We start from the raw sequence: 26184 nt of genomic DNA, 5'->3' as shown, positions 1-26184 counted from the left end.
ATTGATTAATATTTTGAATTTTTAATTTTAATTTTATTTTATTTTAAATTTTTATTTTTCATTTATTTATTTATTTATTGATTAATATTTTGAATTTTTAATTTTAATTTTATTTTATTTTAAATTTTTATTTTTCATTTATTCATTTATTTATTGATTAATATTTTAAATTTTTATTTTTTTATTTTTTAATTAAATTCATTATTGCAATGGAATTCATACTGTTTTCATAGTTTCATTAGTTGCTCATTACCGCGATTTCATGTAAACTGCTCAGATTCTGTTAATTATCTGAGCAATTTATAAGAGATATCAGAAAGTGAAATGGCATTACTTTGAAATGGCAACATACAATTTGAAAAAGATTATTCAATTTTAATGACATAATGATGTCATATGACTCGACTTCACTAAACAAACTCCTAGAATAGTGGACATCAAGTATACGAAAGAAATTTAATTTAAATTAAGCACAACCAATACTCCTGTTGAGCCAGCTGGCTGACAAAAGCTATTTGCAAATAATACAATTTAACTCTTGTTGTAAATTATTTTCACAATTAATACATTAATATATTGTTTTTCAAAACCATTTAATTTGATAAAGATAAATATCACAAAATGCTTTCCATCATTAATTGCATTCTTTTAATATTAAATTTCAAACAGCTAATTTAGAAGTTACTTTTTTCATTTTTTTAAGAACTTCCGTTCTTTGTTTTTACATCAATTTAAATTTCGATTAATTTGAGATAAAATTTTTGGATAGTTAAATTAATATAGCTTCTTTCCTTAAATCCCACTTGAATCAGTTGATAGATAATAATTATTTATAAATGTTCTTCAACGTTGTTGTCATGGTTACCTCAAGTGAAATTATCGAATTATCTTTTAAAATTTTTGTGGGTTTTTACAAATTTCGGAAGCCTCCGGCATTTTAAAATTTAGGTATAGAAATTAAATATTTAAATGTTTGCTCCTTTGTATATTAAAACGAAATTTTAGTCCACCCTACTCAATACCCGAAACCTCATTTTAAAAATGTTATATGGGTTTAATGAAAACTTAATAAAATGAAAATAAACATTTTGATAAGTAATTTTTTAATTAAATTTTAATAAACTAAATTTATGCGATGTTTCTTTAATTTACCCTGCATGCATTTTATAGTTTGGTATATAATGTAAAGGAATTTTTAAAACTGAACTTCTACTTACAGCCGAATAATATTTGCTTCTGATTAACTATCTTATCAGTATCGATCATCTCCTTTTAAAAATTTGGCTGTATCCTTAAAACAAATATGATGTTTTCTTAAGTAAAAACCTTCGAATTATTTCGCGTGTTCATCATCGAATCTCTCGTCACTTGGTTGCAGTACGTCAATAGCTAAGTGTCCGTCAAATAATTTTTCTGTCAATGAAAAAGTTCTTCAGTTTCAAGAAAATTCTGGAAGAAGGGATCAAAACAATATTAACGCTTTAAATAATCACCTGCTTAACCTCGAATACTGATCCAAGTGTCACGCTTATGTAAAAGTAAAGAATGAAAAATGCTTATGTGAGCTGGTAAAAAGGTATAAATAGGATTTCAACCGTCTACAGAAAATTCTTTTAGAAATATAAGAGAAAGAGAGAGAGAGAGAGAGACTTTAAATTATTATTTTATGAAGCTTCTTTACTGAGCATCGAAGTTTTGAAATTCATTATTTCAAAGTGGTTAATTTCCGATTAGGTAGATTAAACAGCTGTCTAAAAAATGTGGATTAAGGGGCGGCAGACAAATTGATTTTAAAAAGTTATGAGCGTGATTGCCAAATAAATAAATTTATGATACCTTCAAATTCTACGAATTATAATAATATCATTTTGTCAAATATAATTATTCCCTTCATTATATTCGCCTAGTTACCTCAATATATATAAACATCAATCATCTGTTTAACCCTTAATAGTAAGTATAAATAGAGTTCCGCACAATCTTGTAACTTAATCAATAAATAAGAAAATTTGCATTTTGACAATGTTACTATAAAGTTTCGAAAAAATTGACTTAAAAATATGTCATCAACATGATGTTATGATACAAATGTGTTGAAATATGAAATTAAATTAACCAGTTAAATAAAGGTGCTGCCTCATAGTGTGCACTGATGAAGGCTGCCAAATGATTCATCTGTCACAGCTTAAACAGTATTCATTTTCGTCATTAACTAAGAAAAGTTCAAGACGTCATGTTCTGTGAAATAAATACATAAATGACTTCATTTCCTAAAAAAAGATTTATTATAAAAATTCAAATAAAAGTCATTTGAAATATCTAAGTTGCGATTCAGTTAGATGACATGCTGGATCATCTAATAGAGGAATCACAGCTTTAAAAGAACCAATATAATGTATAAGATCCCGGAACTTGACTTCTTCGAACTTTTTTAAAATTTAATTTAAAGATAATTAAATTCTTTTGTCTCGCTCTTCGAATATTTTTTATTCGTATAATGCTAAAATATTATTATTATTATTATTTATTTTGTTTAATTTGAAATCAAAACTAAAAATTATATTTATAAATTTTGATTTTTGTAATGTTTTAGTTTATTACATCCTTAACGTTTAATATTTTAAGGTCTCCCAAAATGAATTCGAAGATTTCATTGCCGTACAATATATTCAATCAAATAAACAATAAATATTTCTCACTTTTTAAGATTAACTTTTAAATGTTGAATTTAATTTCTATTACTTATGTTGTTGTACAAATAATGAATTAAAATGTAAATATTGTTCCTTTGCTAAAATTATTTATTTATTGAAATTAATTTATTCTAAATTATTAAAAAAATAAAAAATATTTTATTTAATATTAATATTTACTCTTTATTTATTAAATACCAGCAGCCTTTGCCTATGACTTGGTTTGCTGGAAATATTGAATTAATTTCAGTTCAATCTCTTATGTATAATTTATGATTTCACCTATAATAGGTTTTGGTCATCAAATTGTGATGTTAATATCTTTATACCTGTCATGCTATTTTAATTTCTTTTATATTAATTTTGTTATTTCAATATATTTATAAAAGTTATGTTATTTTATTACCATTATACCTGTTTTGTTTATTCTGTTAAATAAACCTTCCTAATAGAGTAAAGTTCCATGAAAATACAGTGCCATGAAAAATGTAACTTTCTAGGCAATCTATCTTCTAACTGTACGTAGTCTTTTGCGGTATTGTAACTTCACTTTCTGATCTCTTATACAAACTTCATAAGTAATAAATAGAATATTTCTTCTTTAACTTAAATAATAGATGAAAATCAAAAGATTAAGCATTTGATGAAACAATGAAAACGATTTGAATTTTATTATAACAATAAAATATATTATTAAAAATTATGCAAAAAAAATAATTTTTTTAATCAAAATTTTAAAAAATTACGTAATAAATAAATCAGTATTATTGAAAAGATATTTATATTTTTTGAAAGATTTGAAAGAATTATTTTTATTCAATTATATTATCGGAAGTCATCTTGGAAAGTCTAGAATTTTTATCAATTTATAATTAATTAATATTTTAATTTCAAGTTGACGTTCACATCTCCACCTTCCTAATTAAATTTTCTAGTTCTAGGCCGAAAAGTCTGGACTGTTGAAAACCAATACGCACACATTTTCCTTAATTAGTAGAAATGTGTTATTCACTAGAAGTATTAAATATTGATAATGAATCATAACTGTCCCTTTTAGTTTAAAAATTGCCAATGCTGTTTATTCATTTTTAGTTTCGGTTTTATCTTTTTTTATGCTAAGTTCAACGTATATCGATTTTTATTTGGTATATTTATTTAGCGTTTGCATCCGAGAAATACGGAAGTCATAAAGTTCTCCCATTCTTTTAAATAAATAAATACCGTTTTTGTGGCTTGAGATAAAACCGTAGGATTCCGGTTATCGGAGAGCATATTTGCGTGACATGTATTCTAAATTTGAATCGCATTCATTATTAGCAGCACAGTGTTTTCTTTATTGGTTGTTTAAAAATAATCCCTTCGGCAATTCTTTAGTTTTAAGAAAAAGTAACTGGTCATTCACGGTCAACTGAACCTGCAATTTTTTATCGTCTTGTGCTTTGTACAGTTAGAAACTTCAAACTTTTAGCTTTCAAACCGAAGGATCAGATCTGGGATTTTTCGGGCCGAATTTAAGAATCAATAACATAACTTCATTTAAATACATGCAAACAATATTATATTCAACAGTAAAGAAAACATTTTTTCAATTTTTAAAATTTTGTTATTTAAATGGAAATTTTAAAAAAATACTGAAATGGAGGAAAAATGATAGTTCTTCGCATTTACTACACTATTTCTTTATTTCTACAAATAAATTAGTTTATTTACATAAAGAGTTTAATACACATATACAAAAAATATTCGCTACAGGAAGCAGTTGTTCAAGCTTCTGAGTTTATTAAGTTCGAATTTATAATCAAAAATTTTCATCTAAATAAATATAAATAATGACATTTTTAACTATAAAGAGAATATTGATCCATTCATTAATATTTTTCTCATGTTTATAAAAAACTGAAAATTTCTCGCATTTAATTTCCATTTTTATATTTTCACAAAAGAATTAGTATGTACTAAACACCCAGTAACGTAGCAGAAGAAAATTCGACCGGCTAATTGGAAACGATTAATATAAATTCATTTAAAAATCGCATTTTAATAGGAAAACATGTGCTTAGTGTACAAAGTATTATAAAATGTATAAAATTATATGGAAAATGAAACTGTATGTAACATTACAAGTAAACATCGTTTTGTTTATGGGGCACCAAGTCACGATCGCAGCATGCAGTGACTTTCACTTCACCCTTTCACCCTACTGAAAGCGCCGGTCTATAAAAGAGACCGAATTGGTGCAATGCCATATTGCTGAAATCTTGCTGTATCTGATGGCTTTTCACAATTATTACTTTTTTCTCTCTTCCCTTTCCAAAAAAAAAAAAAAAAAAAAAAATCAACATTTATCTTTAAAAATATATATTAATATATTTCAAAAAAATTTACAGGTAACTTAATATTTAAGTTTCAGAATTTGCTGGGGCTGAATTCAGAATTAAGTATTTTCTTTTAAATGATTGGATATGAAACATTTTAAGACTTAGAACAATGATTTATTTTTCAAAAAAGTTGATTATTTGATTGATTTTTTTTTCACATTCAAATTTTATTTCTCTTTTAATGAAACAATTCATTTATTTGTAAAAATAAAGTATTAATTTGGAAAAATAAATTATTAAAGAAAAATAAATACAAAATTAAATATAAAAGACAAAATAGTTCATAACTTTCACCAGCACATTGTGACAAAAATATTTATATATTAACCATACTGAAAGTGGAGCAAAATTCTACTATAGAAGCCTTTCGTCCTTTATTTTTAAACTATACTCTCCATTTTTTTTTTCCCTTAAAATTTCTTTTGCTTAATTTTTACCTCGTTTTTTTTTAGTTAAATTTTCTTTGATTTATTTAAAAGAAAATCTTTTTGTTTAATAACATTGTTCCACTATATATTTAACTTCTTAGTGATTTAGAATTTTTTTAGCTGTTTGAAATTTCCAGATACAAGTAGTTTGCAAAAAATTAAAAAAGTGCTAAAACTCCTTATTATTCCCTTGTCAAAAAATTGAATGCTGGATGACCTTTAGTTCTGGAAATGAACCCATGTGTCAAGTGTCTTATATATCATATAACTAGGCGTTATATGATATATAAGATCTAAAAGTTCAGCACCTAGTTTTTCAAACATGCGAGGCAAATTAACTCTACATATAGCTCAAATTTAACCATAGAAAAAAAGGTAAGCTTCCCAAGGATCATCCGTAGAAGTTGTATTAACAGTTGACATAACGAAAAAAATTTCTGCAAATATCAGTTGGTGAAGAAATTGTTTACTGACGTTCTCTGAAATGCAATTTACAGATCATAAATTATTTATTAGAACAATTTTCTACTAAAATTAAAATTAATATAAAAAGTATTTTAATAAGTAAATACTAACTTCATATATTTACAAAAATGTCAATACTTCAAAAATAGATTAAGAGAAAAGGTGAAATTGTCTCCGTGATACCATTGAAGAGTCATTATTTCCAGTCCAGGGTTAATAAACTTCATAGAAACTCAACTGTATATTTCGAAATGTGAACACGAATCTATATCCTCAGAGCTTAGAAATTCGGTCCTTTAATTATATTTGATGTTAAAGAATATTCCTGTACTGTGTTTACCAAAAATAGTTCAAGATAAATAAAATAAAGTTATCAGTGTTATCATACAGCACATTGAATTGTCACCAAACAAGATCCATTAAATCGAATATGGCATATGAATGTCTACAAATTAGCATTCAGTTTATCATATGCGAAATAAGCAGGAAAAAAATAATAAAATCTGTGGAAATTTCCATATTGAAGAATAATTTTTATCGTATCTTTTTATATTGATTAACTGTATCTTGTTATTCCTAATTTGAGTTATCAAATAATTTGTATTTATCGTTAATCTTTTCTTTAATTGTTTCTGTAAGTTGATTGTTCTTATTGTTTCGGCGTCATAAATGTTGTTGCGTAAAATACTTAAAGTTCGAATTTATTGCTCAATCAGTATATGTAATTCCTCGGCCAGTACATATAACCAGTACATTTGTTACCAGTACCGGTCGTTTAAGACCTGATTCTCATTAGATTTTAAATCATGTGGCTTCTCCTTACTTGATATGGTACACGGAAAAGATCAAAAGCCTTCGAAAGACAAATTAATATGATAATGGTTTTATTGAATGTTATAGAATATAACGTATTACTTTTCAGAAGTAGTTATTTTGAAACAAATTACCGAATACAAAACAAAATAAGCTTTCAGATAAACACTGATGATTATAAATTTGATCATTCTATAACCTGCACATCCTGTACCTTATCATTAATGCCACATAATCCATCTTGCATTAATCTAGAAAATTTCGTGAACCAAGAATTCTTGATAAAAAGAAATTGTTGGGTACTTCTGTTGGTATAAACAACCTAAAAGCATCTATTGCGTAATGTTGGGAGAAAGAAGAAGGAGAGAAAACAACAACCAGTTCAATTACTGCAAATAGCTCACTACTAAAGAATATGGCGGTCTAACTGTTTTCGAATAATGTTGGTTAAAAGCACAACAGCTAAGATAGAGACCATGACTTTCTCCCTCTGATTCAATTTTCTTATCAATATTTTGCTTTAATGCATTACAATAATGTTAATATAGTAAACACGTAATGGACGAGAAATGTAGGAGAAAATTTAATTATATAAATGAAAAAATACCTGGCAGTTATTACAGGAGCTTCTCTATTAATGTTTTCTCTGAAATTAACATGTTCCCTGTCTTTACTCTGTGACCATCTTTCATATTTCTGGAGAAAAATATTTTTCGCACTGATGACTTTCAAAACTGCCGCCAAGTAAATTTTAGCAAGTCTGATTCTTTCAGAATAACAGCATTCTAGCAAGAAAATTGTGGCTTTCTAAAACTGTTTCGCATCTATCTGACAAATCTCTACTTATTATGCAAAAGAATTTGTGTGTGCACCTGCATTTTTCTGTCTGTGTTCACACTCTACATATAGACCATTTGACCTAGAACTTTCAAAGTTGGCAAATATGTAACTTTTGGAAGGTGAGAATGTGCATCTAAGTGCGATTTTTTTTTTTGAAATTTTAACTACAATTTAAATTAATTCTAAAGTAAGCTACATTTTGCGATTTTCTCCGATAACTTTAGAAAATATAATTACACAAAAATAAATGTTCGTCAAAGTTTAAAATTTGTTTTAACAATGATACCAATATAAGAGTCGTGAAAAGTTTTCTAGAATTTTGGCAATTTTTAAAAATAAATATTTTTGGCTAATTTCCAACAATAAATTAGAACTATCTAAAATTCAAACCGTCTTCATTGTTTCATCAAATATTTCGCTTGCTTTTCTTCCAATGTTGAAATCTAAAGAAGAAGGATTCTTCTTTTCATCTGAGTAGTTTACAAGCCAAATAAAAAAATGAAGTTACACTGAAGTTATGCCACGAAATTTAGGAGATGAGATGAGAGAGAAGGAGAAAGAGGAGGATAGAATGCCTTGAAATTTAAGAGATAAACATAATGTCATCTATGATTATGTTTTCAATGTCACTGTGATGCCACAGAATTGATCTCCATTAGAAAGGTTCATACATATAATGAAAAATATATCTGAAAAAAATATTAAATAACACAGTTTCAATATCTGACAAATTGACGAAAATCATGGACATGAAATTGTATCTAAAGAATTTAACAGAAACTAAATATAACCAATATCCTCGGCAATTCAGATGGTCATTAAATCACAATAGCTCTTACTAAAATCAGATACACTAGTTCATATCTTTTATTAACTAAACTATTTAATAGTTTTTAATCTGATTTTCCTTTATTTCTCGGTATAGCAGAAAAAAACTTGATTATTCACTTTCTAATTCACTCAAAGAAGATTACAGCTTCGATATCTTATTTAATTAACAATTTTTCTTATATTAATCAAACTAGATAATTAATAATGATTAGTAGTTTTATAATAATCTTTTAATTTATTAGTAATTTTGTCGGGACATTTATTTTTTCACCTTCGAAACTACAAAAATTCATCTTGCGAGCCAAGAATTTGATTTTCTTGAAATACTTACATAAAAAATAAAAAAAAAATGCCGAAGAGAATTATACTCATAATATGTCCAAGTGCTGTAAATCTTTCAATATTAACCAGATCTAAGCTTGGAAAAAACATTATAATCTATTGCACTAAAACGAATGCCACTAAGTGTTTTTATTTTACTATATTTAAACGAGTGGAATTGTTCTAAAATTATTTGTCTCTTATATTTGCACAATGTATCGTGTTTTCTGTCACCTCATCTTGGCAAGTGTGTCCCCAACTTTATATAAATCTGTAATTTTGCTATTAAGACCTCATGTTAGATATCATCTCTGTATTTTTTTAATCATTGTGTTTAAGTACTCATGTACAGTCAAACAGACAGTGAACCAAATCTTCAACGGATTTATTCCAAAATTAGACAAATATTATCAACTTTTTTTCGCAAAGATCGCATGCCAAAATTCAGACATCTTGAGTTCTTTGAGTTGAGTTATTGCATTCACAACTTTGCAGTCAATCTTTTGACGAATTTGATTCAAAATGTTAAGAATGTCTAGAAATCTAGTGACAAAATCGCATGCCAAATTCCATACGGCTATCTTATTACGTTTTTTAATCTTCTAGTAGCATACAAATACAGTACACTCCCGATTATCCGCGGAATTGGGTGGCGCGTCCGCCGCGGATAACAAAAATCGCGGATAATCCGAAAAATCTAAAAACGGGTATAGCAAAAAAGAAAACAGACATTCCAACTTTGAAAAATCGTTTTATGTACAATAAAACGTAAAATAAACAGCAGGAAATGTTTCACTAACGCTTAATATTTTAGTATATCACTCAAAACTAACCTAAAATGCATTTTGTTAATGAAGGCAGAAAAGTGCTTTGTACTTACGAGAGGCGTCAAGGATACACAGAAAAATTAATACATATGTACTGTTTTAATACTGTAATGTATTATGTAATTACAAAAGCATAACTGTAAAACTGCACCTTTTTGAAAAAATCAGTCAAAAAAAAAAAAAAACTTTGTGTGGCAGGCGCGGATAACCCGCCCGCGGATAATCGGGAGTCTACTGTAGAATAATCCCAAAGAAAAAAAATAGCTTTTTCTAACTCAAGGATTTCTGAAATAAGGATGTTCATCAAATCTCCCCTTTGAATTGTTTGATGGTCTCAGTATTTCCAACTTATAATTTGTATACTAGAATGTAAAAACTACAATATAGAGGTTTGAGATTACATTTGCTTAATATGGTAGCATATTCATTTTTTTTTTTTTTTGTAAAATTCCTAAAACTATGCAGAAATTTACTTTTAGCCACATTTCATAATCAAAAACTTTCAACCAATTGCATACAAAAAAATATTTCCATCTTTATAACTTTTTACAATTTATTACAGATTAAACTTATTAAAATTTCTTAAAATTCCGCATGCATTACACAAAAATTCAAAAACAGGTATTACTTTTAGTAAGGGGTACTCAGTTACTTTTAGTAGTAACCATATCAGTTATCGATAGAATACAATGATAAAATTCTTCATTTCTGTCCACACTGTTCCAAAACGGTTGAGAGAAATTGTGAGAAAAATGTGAGAATCAGATTAGAGGTCATTGCTAGAAAGTAAAAGACAGCGATAAAGTATGTTGCTCCGATAAGGTCATTGGGGTCAATCCGCTAAAAGTAATAGTTGGCCTTATCTAAAGAATTCTTCGCCATTTTTTATATAAATGATCAGAAATAGTAAATGAAATTAATGTTGTTGTCCGAGAATTTTGAGTGTTTCATGTACGCTGCAAAGAAAACATTGACCTCGGCTTCGGTTCTTTACATATTGATCTTAGATATCATAAGTGGCTTGTGCAAAGACATTAAGGAACTTAAGACTTAAATTCATCAATTATACAAAAGCATTTCTTTTAAAGCTTTTAGTATTCAGGGAAAACGCATCGAAAAACTGCCCGATTTGATTAAAAATACTGTCGAAAGAATAGTACGAATTTCTGCCGCTACGCATGCTCAGTTACAAAGTGCAATCGTTTCTCTGCCTAGTTTACAAAAGGAGGAGAAACTATTCTTAATGTAACAGTTCTTCTCCTTCTAGAAAAGGCAGATATGGAGTTTTAACATCAGAAAATTTGTAAACAAGCTAAAAATTTGAATGCATATAAAAAAAATGAAAAATAATTTGCGATAAAAAAATAATTAAAAATATTTTCCGCTTATGTTTTTTCATAGATAAATCATGAAATAATATCCCGATATGTATTTTTATTTTAAGTCAACAGTTTCATGATTTTTTTTTCATTGTTCAGCCACGACTATGCATATGTTATAAATGAAACTAAAAACTATGATTAAAATAGTCGAACGCATTTATTTTGAAATTTTTTTTTTAATAAAAATTAATTAAAAATTAGTAATTCTTTGTTAAAATTCATTTACATCGAATAAAATAATTAAACTATTAATTCATCATTTTATTCGATTATTAATTATTAATTAATTAATTAATCAAATGTTAAATTTATTGACTAATAATCAATTTATTTAAATTAAATTTTTTTAAATTTAAATTTATCCTATCTTGAAAGAATCAGTGTGTAATTTAGAATAAGTTTTATCAGATTAAAGCTATTGTACGAGGCATCTTTGCTACACATATATGTTAGAATACAAATTTGTTTAAAATAAAAGAAGAATTTTATAAAATCTATTAAAAATTGCAGAAAATAGGTTTTTTTAGAAATATAAAATTTAAATTTTTATAAAATCCCCGCACATTAAAACTTTAAATTATTCTGAAAGAATCACTGCGAAATTTAGGATAAGTTTTATCAGTCTTATTTACTATTTTATGAGTCATCTTTGCTACACATCCATGTTATAAAAAATTTCCTTAAAATTAGAAAATAAAATAGAATTTTAAAATATCTTTTAGAAGTTGCTGAAAATAAATTTCTTAATTAATAAGGAATTCAAATTTTTATAAAATCCCAATAAATTAAAACGTTCTTTGAATAATATGTACCCCTTCTACCAATAAGATGACGTATAAATTTAAATAAAAAACGGAAGATTCACATTTTATGAGAATACAAAAGTACTGACTGAGATTATTTTTAGATAATTCCCAAAATGAAACTGTCAGTGGATCACATTTAAGAATAAGAATGTAATTTAAGAATTTAATTTAAAGAATCAAATTCCATTTGTAAATGGAGATTGTATTTATGTAAAGGAGCCACTCTGTGCAAATATTGCAATTTTCAAAAAAATATTACTGTGTACGCAGAATTTATAAATCTCGTTTAAAATGTTTTCTATTCATTCCTGTATAGATAAGTCTTATAAAATGTCTACATATCCGATGAAACCAGTTTTTAGTTATGTCTATAAGTGCTTGTTATGGAATTCTATAACGTAGAATCTTTGACTTCGAGCTACCAAATTCGGTGAAAATATTCTTTATAGTTTGACAAAGAGCACCTCGTAGCGATTTTTTCGATATTTTAATTCATCAAATTTGAATGAGATTTTAGCATTTTTTTTCTAATAGCATCTGAATAGACTGCTGAAACTTAGCTTGTAAAATTGCTACCATATTTGCAATTTTCTGTCAAATTTCGAACAATGTCCATTCACAGGAAGTCTGTCTTCAGTTTTTCAGATACAACTAAACTTGATATAAATACAAAGTGCTTGATATATAAAATTTGTTACACATGTTTTGATATTTAAAATGCAGATTCTTATCTGTGAAAAGTTCCAGATATTTCATTCTTTACATTTGTATGTATGCAAACCCAATAACCCATAAGAGCAATGATTTAAATCAATAAAATTCTTTATGGGATCTTGTGGCTAAAGTTGAAGTTATTTTTAATCAAATTTTGGTGTTAATCGGCCGGCAGGAATATGCCAAAAATATATATTTTCAGTAAAAAATTATATAGATTCAGTAAAAATGCTGGATTCACGCCAAAGATCTATATTTCATAACTATCTTTCGCCAGTGCCATGCAAGGCGTTCTCACCTTAGTTCAAGATTCATGCGGACGAGAGGGGATAAGACATTTATTGAAGAGTATGCCAGAAAGTTTCAGGGAGACAACTTCCTCTGGTTAAAAGTACTTTTTACACAATTTTCAAAAATATATTTCATTGTTATAATGAAATTCGACTTTTTGTTATTGTTCCATCAAATACTTAATTGCGTACTTTTTTTTTTTACCATTGTTGACATCTAGAAAATATTATTATCTGTTGGATTTATATGAAGAATAGAACGAGCAGTTATAATATTACGAAAGGAAACGTATTATTACGAGATAGATTATTTGGATAGTTGTGCTTTTAATTGTATTCAGATATCATGGAACTTGGTTCCATTTGTAAAATCAATTTACACAATAAATAAAACATTAAAGAGCTACTAAAACAATATGGTCTTAATGTCTATTACTGATATTTGAAAATGCCTTTTTAGAGAACCAAGAATGTCAAATTATTCATAAGAGATTTAATTGAAATTAAACACTGCCAATATTCCTGACCAACCATCTGGTGCACAAAGGAGGCTAACTGTTAAATATTCATAGAACCGATTGAGTAATATACTGATTAGAGATAGATATTTACATGAAATTGCACCTTTGCGCCTTTTGATTATAAATCTCCACATTTTTTTGGTTTGGTAATATTCCTTAGTTTAGTTTAGTTTAGTTATATTAACGTCCTGTTGTAAAGCAACACTAGGGCTATTTTGGGACGGACCTTGTAATTTTGAACCGCTTTTAGATGACGAGGACGACATCTGAGCTGGCATCCCCCTCTCCACACCACACCACACCAGCGGGAGGACGTTTGTTAATATTCCTTATAAAACATTGAGAGGTTTATCAGACGACGTATTCTGAGATTTTTATCGATAAAAATGTTCGAAAGCAGATATTAGCATATAATGTATTTTTGCGTTGTTTACATTTATGCTCAAAATGCTTTGCATCTGAATTTATAATTAATTATTTAACCTCTCTCATTAAAATTAACTCGGGCATTTTCGGTATAATGCTGAAATTTAACTTATTACCAAATTAATATAGCGAAAGAAATTTATTTTGAAATTTTTACATATGAATGCTGGATAAAAAATTACATTTTGTGTTTCTTAAAAAAATAATTTTCTGTAATTCCTAATCGATTTCCTTGAATTCCATATTTTTTCACTAATTTCTTGAATTCAATAGCTTTCAGTAACTTGTTTCGATGATTTGTTTGTAGGATCTCTCGGAAAATCTGATGAATGACGAGTTTATTCCAAATCGTCATCTGAATAAATGACTGATTCTAGTCCTTTTTTCTATAAAAGATATTTTCATTGCATTTTATAACTTCCTGATACAGAACAGCAGAAATCGCGGATGAACTTGCCCCACTCAGTAATATCCTGTAGTGAATTCCTGTGGTGAATTAATGAAAGATAAAAACTGTGTTATTAGAGTTTGCCATATTTAAATTAATAAAGGCTGTTCTACTGTTATTTTTCTCAAAATATTTTTGAACGAATAACGTCATTATTTTTACAGTTATTAGATATGATACTTTTTTCTTATTCTTTTTTTTAAATGTTCACTTTTTATAGAAATCCATAGCATGTAGCAGATTTCCAATTATTTTTTAAAATGTTAAAATGTTTTGAGAAATTTTTTTATTTATTCTTAAAAAAAATACTTTATCGAATGCAAATAATAAATATTTTTATTTTTAAGATTTCATAAATGATTGAGAGCAAATTAATGTATAATGAAGATACTGATAATTTTTGAAAGAACTATCATTATCTTCATTAAATGTTGTACATTATTTTTATAAAAAGTTTTTTTTTTTTTTTTTTTTTTTTTTTACAAAATTATTGACTTTTGCTATCCCAGTAGTTGATTCTATATAATTTTTATGAAACTTTTATTTATTTACTTTATAAATAACGAATTGAAATTATAAATTCCAAATGTTCCTGATATTTTTTTCGGAAGTTCATTCAAAACGTTATTAATAATGGACTCAAAAGGTTTCCACTCCTTTATTAAAATGTATTCATTGTTGCAATTTATTAGAAAATTGATCATTAGCGAATGAAAGGAAAGTTGAGTTAGATATGGTCAAGAGACAAAGCGAATGACTTTATTATTCACTTGGTATAGCGATTCTTTCTTTTTTTTAATATTCTTTTACAAATAATAGAAAAATAATGTGTTTTAAATTTTGCGACAAATCTTTGCTAATGACAAAAAATAGTGTGTGTTTGTGTGTGTGTGTGTGTGTGTGTGTGTGTGTGTGTGTGTGTGTGTGTGTGTGTGTGTGTGTGTGTGTGTGTGTGTGTGTGTGTGTGTGTGTGTGTGTGTGTGTGTGTGTGTGTGTGCGTGCGTGTCATTTTACCTACAGATTCTAAATTTTGAACAGATGTACTTATAAATGTGGAAATTTTTTTGAATTTTTAGTTAATTATTAAGCGAAATTCTTACTTTATCTGTTATCTTACTTTAATAGGTTACGTTATCTGTTACTTTAATGGCTTTCGGAAATTTTAGAAATAATATTACACAAAATATACTATTGTAAATATAATAATACAATAAATATTATTGCATGAAAATAATATTATATTTCAAATGAAATATATATGGTGTTCATTAATTATTGTCGGGGTTTCCGTACCTCATAACTTTCGAATAAAAAATATTACGCAAAAACCGATTACGTATTCGTAAATTACAACTCAAAGAATTTTATTAATGATATTAAAGTGTAAAGCTTGCACAATTTGCACTTTGTAGGCATTCAGCTGAAGGCCTGATGTATTCGTAAATTCGCTGAACAAATTTTGACTTTTGATAATCGTGCGGGTTCTCCGAGCCCCATATTCTACAGTTATGTTTATTCACTTTTTCTGACACATAAAAAGTGGATTCGTCACTGAAGAACCATTTCCCAAGGTAATTTTCATCAGCCTCAATTCGAGTCAAAATTTGTTCAGAGAATTTACGAATACATAATCGCCTTCAGCTGAATACCTACAAAGTGCAAATTGTGCAAGCTTTACACTTTAATATCATTAATAAAATTCTTTGAGTTGTAATTTACGAATACGTAATCGGTTTTTGCGTAATATTTTTTATTCGAAAGTTATGAGGTACGGAAACCCCGACAATAATTAATGAACACCCTATATATATTTTTTTCCTATTAACATCAATTTCGTTGTAGCACAATTTTTCTAAACCAATTCAAACTGTTTTCTTTGTTTCATTAAATATTTAATCTAATCGTGCAATTTTCTTCCATTATAGAAAGCTAAGGAAGAAGAATTCTTCTGATACATTTATAAATCTCAGAATTGAAAATTTAATTTTCATATTTCGTTCTAATTTGTTAGTGGGCAAGTGGGCAATGCATATGCAAATGTATAAAGTTCAAAGAAACAGACGGACATTCAATTCTTCGCCAATTAGCGCATTAATTAACCATTCAGAATGCTCTATGTTTAACAAGCGTTTCCCTTCTTTTCTCAGGATAGGATGTAGGTCATCAAATCCATGTTAATAACATTCATTATATTAATAACATTGACTAAATCGATGTTATAAATATGGTGAAAGGATAACTAATCACTAAAGGCGGTTAATTAGTTCATGTTTTAAATTGCATTTGTTTATACCATCAATACCACTTAAACTCTGCAGATTCAACAAATATTCCAATTATTTGTAAATGTATAACATGAATTTGAATAAAAATTATTTCGAAAATCATACCATATTTTTGGACAGAAAAAATAAATGTTTTTAACAAAAGAAATCTGCAACAATTACTTTATTTAGTTTACAAAAAAAAAAAAATTCTTTTGTAGGTATTATTACTACAGTTTTCTCTATTAACAGTTATATTGATTTCATTTATAAGGCTTATTTAGTTAAGATTATTATTTTATCGAATGATATCTAAACCGTATCAGCTTATTTCGATTGATTACATTTATTATAAGTTGTTGAAATACGTGGCAATTTAATTAGATTTGCAAACACGATAAAGTCAGATTTAACTCCGATAATAAACCGGGTCATTTCTAATTTCTATTTTGTTTATTAAACATTTTTGTGAAAGGCCTTTTTATCTTACCACGAATTAGAACTATATAAGTTGTGATATAAATGTTTTTCATCATGAAATTTAATAAAAACGAGATTCGAAGTTTATTTAAAATGTTTGATTAAAATCTCGGTCATTCCATTTTATGTGATCTGATTTTCTGTTTTAGTTATTATGGATCTCATAAATCGTTTCGATAATGTTTTCATTTCGCATTTTCTTCACTTAATTTAATACGATTTTTTTTTTAAGTTTCCAAAACAATTATTGATTCTGAATATTTATCTGAAAGAAAGCTTTTTTTTTAAATCTTATTGCCTACATTAAAATAATGCTCTCCTTTGAAGATACACTTATTTCTGCTTTGATTATATAATAATACATAAATGGAAGCTCAATCAAGCCTAAGTTTGCTCAATGATTTTATAAAAATATATGTATTAATTATTTTAATTTTAACACAATTAGTATGTAAATTCAGCATTCTTGAAAGTGCAGTGCAGAAACTATTATTTCTGCACTGTGGCTTACTATGAAATGATGAATTAAAAGTCTATATTACAAGTATGCATTTCTTGAAATATACGAATATTACTACTTTAATTGCATAAGAATGTATAGTAGAGCACCATTTATATTTTCTCATTTAAAAGTAATAATTTTAAAGTTTTTTGGTAATAGTAGATATTATTATATTTTATTGAAAACAGTAATTAAATTTTAAAATTAAAGATTAAAATGCGAAAATTCATAACTTTGTTGTATATCTTGAGTACTAATGATGTATTTCTTATACAATTTATGTTTATTCGGAGAGTTTTATTTGAAAAAAAAAAACATTTAATTGTTATACAATGAACATATTTTTTATAAATATTGAGTATGATGCTATGAATCGAATGAATTTCACTATATATTCCTTTGAACAGATTTTGTGAAATAAAATAAGATTGGGGAAGCTTATTGCATCTTTAAATAAAGGTGGAATGATTATTTTTACGTTCTTCTTAAATGCTTAAATCAGCATTAGGCAATTTGTTTTCTATTGATTAATCGATTGTGAATAATTCCGAAATCCTGACATCGATATAATAGTTCTCCTAAAAAATAGGAAAATAATGATTTCGGATGAAAATTTACGAATTTTAGAAACAGGGAAACGACCTATAATCAAAATTTCTCATTATTTACGTTATAAAAAATGAGTACCGTATTACGTTGATCATAAATGTGTTTTGGGCTATAATGAATTGATGTATAAATGAAAAATATGTATGTGTACTTTACTGTAGTTGCATTTTAATTCAATTAATATGTGAATTTAACATATATAATAATAAGAAATAACATTCAAAAACTATTAACAATGTAGTTGTTTTTTGATGAATACAATGAATATTTAATAGTTCGGTTTTTAAATCTTTAGTCTTCTTTTATTTCTAATATGTTATTAACTTTTTTTTAATGTGCACGCTTTTCTAGTTTTTGCAATTTGCTGTTAAAATTTCTTTGGTGATGATTTCCTAATTGCTACTCTTTTTTTTACCTAATTGCATTTATTTTCTTTTTCACGTAGGTTACTCCCAATCCCTTCCTGCACCAGGTATGCACTATGTTTCTTTAGTTATATTAATTGAAATTTTAATAGGATTTAATGCATGCACACTTAAACATATCTTCTTCTAATTGCACTTTTACTCTATTTCAGCTTTTATTTAAGTTGAGATTTTATCATGTTGTTCGATCGGTATGGTTTGAATTAAATTATGATTCGAAATAGTTATTATATCGACAATCATTGCCGCAATACATGTTTTGAGACACATAGCTTTAAAACATTACAAGAAATTACATCTTTAAAATGTTACAAGAAAGTGCGTCTTTAAAACATTACAAGAAATTACATCTTTAAAATGTTACAAGAAAGTGCGTCTTTAAAACATTACAAGAAATTACATCTTTAAAATGTTACAAGAAAGTGCGTCTTTAAAACATTACAATAAATTACATCTTTAAAATGTTACAAGAAAGTGCGTCTTTAAAACATTACAAGAAATTACATCTTTAAAATGTTACAAGAAAGTGCGTCTTTAAAACATTACAAGAAATTACATCTTTAAAATGTTACAAGAAAGTGCGTCTTTAAAACATTACAAGAAATTACATCTTTAAAATGTTACAAGAAAGCGCGTCTTTAAAACATTACAAGAAATTACATCTTTAAAATGTTACAAGAAAGTGCGTCTTTAAAATGTTACAAGAAAAAATATAGCATTGGTAATTTGCTTGATAAACGAGATATACTAAAAGGAGGTATTATAATCGTCAAAGAACTCAGTCTCGGAAATTTAATAAATTTCCTAGTTTTAAGCTGATTTGAATAATCAAAATAGAATGTTGTCTAACTATGAACACATTTCTCTTTTTAACAGCAAGAAAATGAAATATGGTAAATAGTTTTAGGGCTAAAATTTTTAAATATTCATTAAATTTTAAAGCAAATCCGCCAAAATGCCACTTTCTCTAGGTTTGTCCATTTCTCTGTATGTGAGTGCAATGGGTGAAAAAATAAGCCATACGAATGAAATTTAGTACTCAAAATTGGAAATACAACATACACAAGATTGGAAATTTATATTAAATTTCCACTTTTATCTCTAGCATGCAAACAGGGATAAAAAAAAAAATAGCAATTAATCCCTGGTATGAGGTTAAAAAACATGTACACGAAAATCGAATTTGTATTCTGAGCATCCTTTTTAACTGAAAGCAAAATTCAACATGGAACTGCAATCTTAATCATAATAACACGTATCAAATTTAATCTTTTTCAGATATTGCATTTGTGAGTTATTGCGTTTACATTCATGCGAATATACAGACTAACATAAGATCAACCCTTCGACGTATTTTGTTCAGCATTCGAAAAGAATCTGTATTTTAGATGCTAAATTTGCCTAATTATTTATGTTTTGAAATTATCGATGTTAAATTGTATTCGGACACCGGACAGACAAACTTCCTCTGAATGCATTGCGTTAAAAATTTGACAGAAATTACAAATATTGCTTAAAATCTATACCAAATTTCAACCGTCTAGATCAAAAAGTTTATGCGTTAACATGTCCACATACAGAAATAATTCTAAACATGCGTTTTTCAGGCTCAAAAAGATTTGAAATAAGAAAGTTTGTCAACATATTTTGAAATTGTCAAATTTTTGATGAAAATAAATATCTTTACTGAAATTAAACTATCACTTGAAAAAAAATTTAATGAATAAATAAATTTGTAATATGCAGAGGGGATATTTACTTGCTGACTTTTTGTTATATTATTATAATACAGTGCGTTTTACATTTGAAATACATTGAAGCGAAACGAGTATCGATTCTTAATCCCTTTTCTGTTACTAATTTTGTTTGGAGTTTAAAACAGATCGATAATTTTGATGTTAAGATTATATACCAAATTTCATTTGGCTGCCCTGCTGTGTTTTTGTATTATTGCATTCACATACGGTCGCACAAAAGCACAAAAAGTCTATCCATTGATGAATTTAATTTTTAAAAAAAGTCTCCAACTTTTGATAAGAAGATCGTGTACTAAAGTTCTCCCATTAAATTTGTTGTGATTTTGAGTTATCGCTTTCAAATATGCACGAACAGAAGGGATTGAATGGCAATCAATCCGTTAGTGGATTTGATTTGAAATTTGATAATAAGATCATATGCCAAATATCATCGATATACTCGTCATCGTATTCACTAGCATCTATATCAGTAGAAAAGTCAAAAATGTATATTTTAGAGTCAGAAGTTCTAATGTATACAGATGTTTTTCTAAACTTGTATTCAAATTCCTTAACGACCCCAATACTTTCTCTTTATATATGATGAAATAAAAAAAGGATTTGTTGTTTCAGAATAACATTAACAACAAAATATCTTTAATTATACATTAAAAATTATATTAAAAGATGGAGAAAAAATGTTTATCGATTGCAACTTGACGAAATATGCTATTTTTTTTTTATCAAGTTTAAATTTTTTCGAAAAAAATGGAACACGATTTCGTTTTTTTCGAACTGTCTTTCTTTTCCTACCAACGGAACCACTTTTTCTAATACTGCTTATATATATAATTAGCATAACCATAATTTTACAGTTACGATACAAAACTGGATAGAAGCACTGTTTTCAGAATAATTTTTTTTATCCACAGTTTTAAACAAGGCAAAGTCACAATTTTTTTTAATTCTCTATTCTTTTTCAGGAAAAAAAAAATTTTTTTTAACAATGGCCTAGAAAGCATAAGTGGCCTCTTGTAACCCAAAATGTAAGATAAGAAGACTATAAGCAATAAAAGTAAATAAAAAATTAATATACACTATCATTAAATTGGAACAATTTTTATGTATAATTTCAGATCATTCTGTCCACAGTTTTTACTTACAAATCTTGATTATTTTTTTTAAGTCCAGAATGTCCACTATTTAAGTACTCATCTGGAAGATCTCGTTTGGTCATTTCATAGTTTAAGGAACTCATTTTAGAATAAAACGTGAGGTACTATGAGGAATGCAATTTCTTAATTAATTAAACCGATAATTATGTTTAGATTGTGAAATGTCACAATCTCCTGTAGATAGATTTAAGATAATAAATAAAATAATTACGATCAAAATTCCTATTGACAACATCAGAGCCTCAACTATGCTTTTAAACACTAACAAAATTTAATAATTTCTGAGACTCTCTATAAAAAAGACTGTCTTAGAAAATTCGAACGTTCATGGTTAAAAGAATATTATTTAAATTAATATATGAAATAAATATTTTTTGAACGGATACTTAATGTTACAAACTCAATCGTCGTCTTGTTATGCATACTCATATTTTTATTTTTAACATGTTTAAAATTAATTAAATTTTTTTGGCAAAAGAAAACAAAATCAGTATACTAGGCGCTCTCGGATCAACGACGCCTCTTAACTCTCTCTCCAATGTCAAAATAGAACATTTTGATCTTCGCCGAAATAAAAAACAAGAATTTTAATTTTAATTTTTTTTAAATGAGACTATTAAAGATGATTTGGATATTTTTATTTCTGTTCATAAAATTTTTCTTCTTAAAGTAATATATTTTTTAAATGAGAATATTATTTCTTCTCATATGCATTTATTTTAATCTCGTATATCTTCATTATTCTTCAAGTTAAAATGCAGAAATTTTTATAAATATAGAAAAGAAATATAAAAAAATAATTTTAAAATTTAACTCCGAATTTAAATATTGAATTTAAACTAATTGTGAGAATTTAACTATTTAATTTTAAGTTAAAATATTATACGAAAATCATTCAGATTAAAATGAATTTGTTAATTTTTTATTGATTTAATTAATAGATTAAACTAACTATTAAACCATTCAAGGTTATTTTGCTAAAAAAGAAAAAAGTCAATCATTTCAAATATGCATTACTACATCGTACAGAATTAAAAATTACAACTCCCAAATCCACTTCTACAGAAGTTTCCAACACGTTTATGTGTCTCCCTGATGAGAGGAAAATTTTCATTAAGATAATAAGTAAATGAACGTTGTGAAATAATGATCTTTAATTTTCAAAAGTTTATAAAATAAAGCCTTTCTTTTTTATATATAAATTTATTGTTTGTTTTTAATTTATTTTATATTGATTAAAAAAATATTCCTCTGTTGGTTTTTGCTATAGCTCTATTTAAGGATCTATTCAAAAATGCAGACAATGTAATGTTGCTTTTCAAAAAAATTATATCATCGATACAATTTTTTTTAAAAAATACACATACTATTAAAATATAGTACAATGTTTCAACTTTCACCATTATCAAGATTTAAGAAATGAACGACAATTAATATTTTTTTTTGCAGTAGTGAAAACTGCACTGGTAAATTTTAGAGCAAATTATTAATTTCATAACACGAATTTTATTCGACTCTTTAATTTTGATGAAAAAATCTTTGCCATCGAATAGATATTTTATCAAGGTTAAATCTTCTTGCATTAAATAATTAAAAGTGGCTTGCGCAAGAGCATATAAATGATTTTTTTATCGTTTATGTTAACTTAATAAGTATTCTAAAATGCGAACGCGAAAAGAAAAGAAAAAGAAAGGAAAAGATAAGGAGAAAAACTGAAAGAAAAAAGAGAGAAAAACTGATTCGTGATGTTAGGCAACTGAGTGTAGATGGCGCTCTGGGTCAAAGTTTCGATGACGATTCATAATTCATACATTTTTTTAAGACGATAGATGAATTCGCGTGATATAATCGATTTCGTTTTGTTTTGATTTCGCCATCTGTGTTTTGCATCTTGTTCTGTGCTGTACGTCTTAGACCTGTATATTTAGTGTTGTATTGCGTTGATATGTCGTTTTGAATATTGTCTTTGAAACAGATCAAATGTATATTGATGGACTGTGTTAAATTATACCTTTATTCTTCGATGTGATTACTAAAAACAGAATTTTCACTGACCAATTTAGTTAAATTCTAGCTGTTTGGTGGTGTTCATATAATTAAAATCGACATGGCTGTTAATAATGTGTTGTTGCTATTCCAAGGAACTGGATATATAGTTGCTCTCATACTATCTTTATGTGTTGTTGTACCTCTTGCTTTAAATTTGGAGTGTTTCAAAGGCCATTGTTTACTTTTTACAACTGGAAGTTTCGGCGATGATGGTAATTTTAATGCCGAATGGGCTTCGAAAGCTTACTGTGGATATGTAATGTTCATAAGCTCACTACTAGTTTTAGTGTCATTTGTGCAGGCAATTCGTATGTTTACAATGCTACGAAAAGAAACCGATAGTTCTTTTTTGTCAGCATTTTTGGACTGCATCTCGACTATGGTTTTCGCAGTGATGGTCTTTGTTGCAGCTAACCTGGTCACACTAGGTTTCGATACTTGGTGTCATGCTGTAACGCAAAGATTCCGCTCTTGTGATGAGGCTTCTATTATGGAAATTAGTAAAGCTGATAATGTTCAAACTAAAGGCTTCTTCATCCAGATTGGCACAGTGCAATTTGGCATTTGGAGTTCTTGGGTTTGCTGGGTTCTGTTAGCAGTGTTGTCTACTTTTAAAGTTTGCCGTTATCATGAAAGGGAAGTAATAAGAGTTAGTATGGCTCGCCAAAGACAAAAAATAATCAATCAGATGGATTCAGACTCATCATGTTTGACTTCGAATGAATGAATATCAAAATCCTTGCACGAAGAACATAAAATATGGAACTTTTCCTTTTGCAAAATCTATGCAAAGTTCTCACATTTCATCAACTACCAAAATCTATGCAATGTTCCCATATTTCAACAACTGCCTAAATCTATGCAATGTTTCCATATTTCGACAACTACCAAAATCTATGCAATGTTCCCGTATTTCAACAACTGCCTAAATCTATGCAATGTTTCCATATTCCGATAACTGCCAAAATCTATGCAATATTCCTTGAATACAGTCAATGCAATGAAAATGTGATTTATTTCTAGCCTTACAGAAAAATGAAATTCTGCTCTTTTACTGTCCTTTTCTAATGTTATACTATTTGAAATGTGATATTTTATACCAAAACTTTGTGCTTGTCAAACAAAAGAGAAAGAATTTAAATTGTGTATGTGAAAAGTTGAAATTTATACTGATCTTGGTTTTTTTCATGTCATAAAATGGAATTAATGTTGTCATTGACTTTATGATGATGACTCTTAATTTTACTGAGAAGCAAGATTGCTTAAATTGAATCATTTCATCATCAAATGCTTATTATAAACTACTATGAACTATGAAATTGTTTAAAAATTTAATTAGTTTTGTTAGAATTTTAAATAGTTTTTATGTTATTCTATTATCTTATTTTATATTAGAGATGTCTATACTTACAAAATAGAATGAATAAGTATGACCAAATATGGAAAATTGTAATTTGATTGTTTTTGTAACAATATCTATTTATAAGATTGAAGTCTTAGTGCAGAAAATTGTTTCAATGCACAATAAGGCAATCTTATGTTTTCAATATTGTAATGATTTGTCTAACTAACATTGTAATCTACTCTTTGTACTATATTCCTGTAGAAAGTTATATTTTTAATATATAGTAGTTTTATAGATATATTAGTGAGAAAGAAAAAGATCATAATTCTACTCTATTTGTCATAAAGTAGTTTTGCATTTTAAATAATCTATTTGTTAAAATTAATTCACATCAGTAAAATATTAAAAAGTTGTATTTAGTTCTGGTGATAGTATTATTTACTTCCTAAAATTTATATTTAAATTATTGTCATTTTATATCTATTGTTATTGAGCATAAACATTGTATAAAGCTGCGCTGTTTGGAACAAAAATATTTTTAAATATAAATTTTTAAAAATGTAGCTACATTTAATAGGTTAACTATAAATCAGTTTTTAATTATCAATTATTTTAAAGGACTTAATTTTCTGCAATAATATTTAATGTAGGAAATTTTATAAGCAAGTTAAATCAACAAAAATTCACGTAATTCTATAAAATTTATTATAATTAGCAAAATATTTAATGTAAAATATTGATGTTTAATATTTAGTGCTGCTTTTTTCAGATTAGAGTCTTTCTGTTCATTTATTTTATAATAATAATATATTGTAAATTAATTGATATCTCAGGTTAATTTTGTATATTTCTTGCTGAAATGTTGTTTCAAAGTACTTTTTAATGTTATTCTTTTCAAAATATATTTTCTGCATAGGCTTTGTAGAAAGTGTTCTATATTAATATAGGAAGTTTGATATATCTTTCTACATTTTAAAGTCTTTAAACAATTGTAGTAATTGTTTTTTGTGCTTTTATTTAAAAATTCATCTCTGTATATTTCTGTATTACATATTCCTTGTTGTATATTAAAATATTTAAAAAATAAAAACTTAGTGTTTTATTAAGTCTTGTTTATTCTTTCTTAATTATAAGATATGAAACTGTTCTACAAAATTTTAATCTTATACGCGTTTTTGTAGGGGTGAAATATTAAAAGTACATTTCTTTTCCATTGCTTACAACTTTTTATTAAATGCATATATTAATTAAAAACTTGAAAAATACTTTATTGACTTAGTTTATTTTAAATTTTCTACTGTAAAAAACTTATTCGTGCATTATATTTATTTCTTCAATGAATTTAAGATAATGCATCATCAGATTCTCACAAAATTAGCCTTATTTAAAATGTTAACAAAAATTAATTTTAATGAC

At 26.7% G+C, this 26184-nt stretch overlaps 2 protein-coding genes across 3 annotated transcripts in view; both read left to right on the top strand.

Annotated features, from left to right (window-relative positions):
* The window catches only part of LOC129972494 (microsomal triglyceride transfer protein large subunit-like), a 57836-nt gene that overhangs the window by 1174 nt on the left and 30478 nt on the right, over window positions 1-26184 (top strand). The window contains exon 2 of one of the 2 annotated variants that reach the window (XM_056086638.1): window positions 18484-18510. The exons of the other annotated variant lie outside the window; for it this stretch is intronic. Coding sequence (XP_055942613.1) covers window positions 18484-18510 — 27 coding nt within the window. The remainder of the gene's footprint in view (window positions 1-18483; window positions 18511-26184) is intronic. 2 annotated transcript variants of the gene reach the window in all.
* On the top strand, window positions 23229-25545 carry LOC129972496 (transmembrane protein 179-like). Its single transcript, XM_056086641.1, has one exon. The coding sequence runs from the start codon at window positions 23482-23484 to the stop codon at window positions 24148-24150; it is 669 nt and encodes a 222-aa protein (XP_055942616.1). The 5' UTR covers window positions 23229-23481; the 3' UTR covers window positions 24151-25545.

Source organism: Argiope bruennichi, chromosome 6, assembly GCF_947563725.1.
Source record: "Argiope bruennichi chromosome 6, qqArgBrue1.1, whole genome shotgun sequence".
In the NCBI taxonomy this organism is placed as follows: domain Eukaryota; kingdom Metazoa; phylum Arthropoda; class Arachnida; order Araneae; family Araneidae; genus Argiope; species Argiope bruennichi.
This window is presented reverse-complemented; position numbering and strand designations above follow the sequence as displayed.

Excerpts from the sequence above, each read along its gene's own strand:
- LOC129972496 (XM_056086641.1), top strand. The coding sequence starts at position 23,482 with ATGGCTGTTAATAATGTGTTGTTGCTATTCCAAGGAACTGGATATATA.